This window comes from Berghia stephanieae, chromosome 4 (genome assembly GCF_034508935.2).
Source record: "Berghia stephanieae isolate SIO BIC M18660-M18661 chromosome 4, UCSD_Bste_1.3, whole genome shotgun sequence".
NCBI classification, from domain to species: domain Eukaryota; kingdom Metazoa; phylum Mollusca; class Gastropoda; order Nudibranchia; family Aeolidiidae; genus Berghia; species Berghia stephanieae.
In genome coordinates this window covers 59,857,159-59,862,063 of record NC_088363.1, presented here as the reverse complement: position 1 = coordinate 59,862,063, position 4,905 = coordinate 59,857,159, and the positions used below count along the sequence as shown (strand labels likewise).

The 4,905-nt window shown below is 32.1% G+C and overlaps 1 protein-coding gene across 1 annotated transcript in view; it reads left to right on the top strand.

Moving 5' to 3' along the window:
• The first annotated feature begins 326 nt into the window (after nucleotides 1-326).
• LOC144970934 (uncharacterized) overlaps nucleotides 327-4,905 on the top strand; it is a 5,944-nt gene continuing 1,365 nt past the window's right edge. Inside the window, exons 1-7 of the mRNA XM_078911126.1 lie at nucleotides 327-473; nucleotides 940-1,007; nucleotides 1,996-2,307; nucleotides 2,975-3,064; nucleotides 3,361-3,537; nucleotides 4,180-4,269; nucleotides 4,575-4,905. The exon at nucleotides 4,575-4,905 is cut by the window's right edge and continues 1,365 nt beyond it. Coding sequence (XP_078767252.1) covers nucleotides 429-473; nucleotides 940-1,007; nucleotides 1,996-2,307; nucleotides 2,975-3,064; nucleotides 3,361-3,537; nucleotides 4,180-4,269; nucleotides 4,575-4,770 — 978 coding nt within the window. The 5' untranslated portion in view covers nucleotides 327-428 and the 3' untranslated portion in view covers nucleotides 4,771-4,905. The remainder of the gene's footprint in view (nucleotides 474-939; nucleotides 1,008-1,995; nucleotides 2,308-2,974; nucleotides 3,065-3,360; nucleotides 3,538-4,179; nucleotides 4,270-4,574) is intronic.

Below are 4,905 nucleotides of genomic sequence, written 5' to 3'. Positions count from 1 at the left end.
TCATCACCTGACCTGATTTTAGATGTACAAATGTCTTATTGCCATACACGTTATGTTAAAATTTATTGCGCATATTATATTAAAAACTAACGGATGATAAAGATAACCCATGATTCCCGTGACTTATGGAAATAGTCTTAACAGTGCCATCCTTATCTCTTACGGCATGGTTTATCTAAAGAAACAGGATACACTTGGAAAAATAGAATTCCTGTTGCATCCTGGAATAGGCTAATCTTTTTATTTAGTTAATCAATTCGGACAAAAACAAAATGCGTCAATTGTGACGCCATTTAAATCACCTGTCTATTTCTCAAACTTCCAGGATAAAAATGAATACAATATAAATTGAGCTCAACTCCTGTCTTTCACATCAATAATCCTTCCTGGGTGATCGAATCAAAAACTGTGTTAGAGAGAACGTCAAAATGAAACTTCTAATTTTCATAACATGCTGCTTTGCCTTGACTTGGGTAAGTTAACACTAGCTGTGTTTATAATCACCTTCATTGTTTATTTTAAGGACATTTTGCATTTGTTTACAGAAGTTAAAGCTGGAGCTAAATGATTATCATGTATATATATATATATATATATATATATATATATATATATATATATATATATATATATATATATATATTATCGTTTACTTTACTAATAAAATAAATATTTCTCATAAAAGACACACTCCAACATGAAATGAATTGTTCAATTAAAAACGATTCGGAAAAATGATCCTTAGGTTAGTAGACTGATAGGACTAAATATTGAAAAATAAAATATTTTTTTTACTTACATAATCAAAACAAATCTAAAATCCCCTCTTATATTCAGCTCTTTGTAGTGCAAAGTATTGTTTACACTTTTTAGAAAGCTATGACTTTTCTATTGGCTTTTTTAAAACCATTTTTTCTATTGTTCTGCCTTTCGCAATAGGCCAGGTTTTCTGAACATCATTACTCTCAGAAGCACGGCGGCAAAGGTCGAGGCCACTCATCGCACAAGTAAGTTAATCTATTTATGGACATTCTTATATTTCAAACATTCATTCAATCTATTATTTATATATATATATATATATATATATATATATATATATATATATATATATATATATATATATATATATATATATATTGTACATCGGCTTGCCAATCTGAATCGCTGTTTTTTAAATGAAATATAAATACGAATTATCATGCATAGCGAGTTACTCCAGATTCGCCATACTCAGTACGCTTCAGGGTGGCTCATTAGTTCCTAAAATGTTTCATTTCAGAGAGAACTAATCGCCTGTCCGAGGCCTTATTGTAGTACCAGTCCTCCAATGTCCGCCGTTGCATATGGCCATGTTTTTCTTCGCACTTAATATAAGCATTGCCCATCCAGTCATTGACTCCTTCCATCGTCGTTTGCATTGTTTCAAGAAAAGATTTAACTTTTCGAGCCCTTGTAATGAAATATATTATTTTGTATCTTATATGTAATTTTACAACCATTACAAATTCAAGTTTATATACGGGTTTCGCCTTTATTTCAATTCGCGCCGCTCCATTCGATTTCTTTCAAATAGATTATTGGTTGCTTATTATTTTCAACATCAGGCCAAAAAAAAAAGAAGAAAGAAATGCATGCAAGAGATCAATATCCTGCCTCAATTTCAGTGAATACTTTGACATTCAAAACACCTTGACAATTTTTGATGTAACTTTTGTTATTTTTCCCTGAGCAGACCATTGAATCAATAAAGATTCCGTTCCAGTAAAAAAAAAATCTATAAAATTCCATGAAATCTCACTTTTTTTCGTGAAAATTTGGCAAAAATATGTTTAAATGTAATGTTTTTGACTCAACAAAATTTGGCCTTATTAAAAGTAGACCAGATTGCCAATATTAGATATAGTGGTTAATTCATAAAAAGAGAGAATTTGATTATATTTTACAAGCCTTTCTGGGTTTCTATTAAAAATCATTGCATCCTCTCAAACGCAGTGCCCACAGCTCTACAACCGTAGAAGGACACGCTAACAAAGACAGGAGTGGAACTCATGTGGGTGGAAGTATTACTCACAATTCAGGTAGGAATTCTGTAGGGGCCCACGTCGATCACAGCAGACCTGGTGGTACCAACTATGGGGTCCATGCAAGTCATACGTGGTCTCACCAAGGTGGAAGCAAGACAACAGTGACTGGAGGATTCGACCATAATTCTAGAGGTGGTAACAGTGGTGGAATTTCTGTCACTCACACGTTTGGGAAACGGCTGGCTGAGTTAGAAGAAGCTGTTAAGGAAATGCGGAAAAGGTGAGTATTTGGTTTTTGGTTTGTTTATCATTTTGTGTTGTTTTGTTTTTTGTTATTATTTTTTTTTGGGGGGGGGGGTTGTTTTGTTATTTTTTCGTTTTTGTTGTTGTTGTTTTGATTTGTTTTTTGTTTTTTTTTTGTTTTTTTTCTGTTTCTTTGTCTTATTGGGTTTGTTTTTATTTTGGTTGTTTGTTTTTTGATGGGAGGTTGGGAGGAAGAGTTGTTGTTTTTCTGTATGTTTAGGTCTTGTTTTAGTTTTCTTTTTTGACAAGTTCAGGAAATAAAACATTTATCATCACGATGTACATGTATAACTTTAAAGATAAGTTATACTCCAAGTGTGTCCTTAGTCAATATCATCTTTCATTATCAAAAGTAATGGTCGTCTACCAACTTGATGCAGTGTATTTTCACTTATTTTGTAATGCATAATTATGTACGTATCTCTCATCCATATTTTGTTTTCAGAGAGACAACCGTTCATGGTCATACCGAAAAAATATCGTCATATATATATATATATATATATATATATATATATATATATATATATATATATATATATATATATATATATTCTAGAAAAATAGAAGGCACTTATTATTCTTTTCACTTTTTTCTCCGTCTTGATGTTACATTTAACTTTTCTTTTTCCATGTTATAACAGGAGCTTTTCAATGAAAGGTCACGCCAGTCACGACAAAAGCGGAACTCATGCTGGAGGAAGTGTTAATCACAACCACCATTTTGGAAAAAGGTTAGATTCATTAGATACATTCAGCAGAAATATACAAAATGGACATTTGATTAAATAAAAACGAAAAGAAATTTTAAAAATGAATTTATCATGAAATCAATAACGACACTTTCAGAACGTTTGTGTATTCAATCAAATGAAACATGAGGTCAGATTTTTAAAGTAGACCGTATTGGCAACTACTATAGGTAGTGTTACGTGTTTGAAGATTAAAAAAATGAGCATTGATATACAAGGTGTAATTTGCAGTATGTATTTCTCTGATTTCAATTCAATCATTCAATCACACTAATCAGAGACACAACTGTCCATGGTCACGCCGAGAAAGACAGCAATGGCGGATCACATGTTGGAGGTGGAGTAGAACACACATCCAAGGACGGAAACACTAAAGCAGAAGGTCATGTTGAACACAGCAGTACTGGAGGAACCAGTTATGGAGGAAGCTTTAGTCACACAGTCGGAGGGAAACGGTAAAAATTATCTATTAAGGGAAATTATGGATGGAAACAAATTTTTATTATTAGTCATGACCGAGATTTTTGTTTTAAATCGTTAACTTTGCCACTGAATTGGGATAATACTATCTCTGTTCATATCACCGTAACGCAGTGAATATGAACAAATTCAATTATAACACACAGGAGAACAACTGAACTTTAAATAATCTAATCATTCAAACAAAGTATCAAATTTGCAGATAAATTAATTTTTTAACTGTAAGAAAAACCTAAAATCATATATGCAATCTGCATCATTATAAAAAAAGAAAATCATCAATATAAATGATTGTTGCATTGCATATCAAAGATTTTCCACTTCATTCAAAATTTCACTAAATCTCGACGTCAACTAACTAGAAATTAGAACTAGGTAGCAGCAATTATAGAATTCTACAAGAACCATTTATGCGCAGAAATATGTTACAACAACCAAATATTTAGATCTTGACGGGTTGGGACGGTGGGTTAATCAAACAAAGTAAGAGTTGAAAATATCGTCATCTATTGTTTCATATCTATATTTTAGAAAAATAGAAGGCACTTATTTTTCTTTCCACCTTTTTTCTCCGTCTTGATGTTACATTTAACTTTTCTTTTTCCATGTTAAAACAGGAGTATTTCAATTAAAGGTCACGCCAGTCACGACAAAAGCGGAACTCATGCTGGAGGAAGTGTTAATCACAATCACCATTTTGGGAAAAGGTTAGATTCATTAGATACATTCAGCAGAATTATTCAATTAAATAGAAAGGAAAAGAAATTCGAAAAATGAATTTATCAATTACGACACTTTCAGAACGTTTGTGGTTTCAATCAAATGGAACATAAGGTCAAATTTTTTAAGCATACTATATTGGCAACTACTACAGGTAGAGTTACGTATTTAAAGATTATAAAAAATGAGCATTTTTTTTTTTTTTTTGCAGTATCTTCTTTTAAAAGAGGAAATAAATTGCATCGTATGTATTTATCTGATTTCAACTCAATCATTCAATCTCACTAATCAGAGACACAACTGTCCATGGTCACGCCGAGAAAGACAGCAATGGCGGATCGCATGTTGGAGGTGGAGTAGAACACACATCCAAGGACGGAAACACTAAAGCAGAAGGTCATGTTGAGCACAGCAGTACTGGAGGAACCAGTTATGGAGGAAGCGTTAGCCATACATTTGGAAAACGATCCTACATGGGCCAAGCATGATTTAAACTTTCCATCAGATGATATACTTCATATATGATTTACTTCCTATTTCATTTAGATTTTGCAAAAAAAAAAATCAAACATCCATTTAAATAATTTTCCCAACATATTGCTTTTATATTGTGAAGAACATCA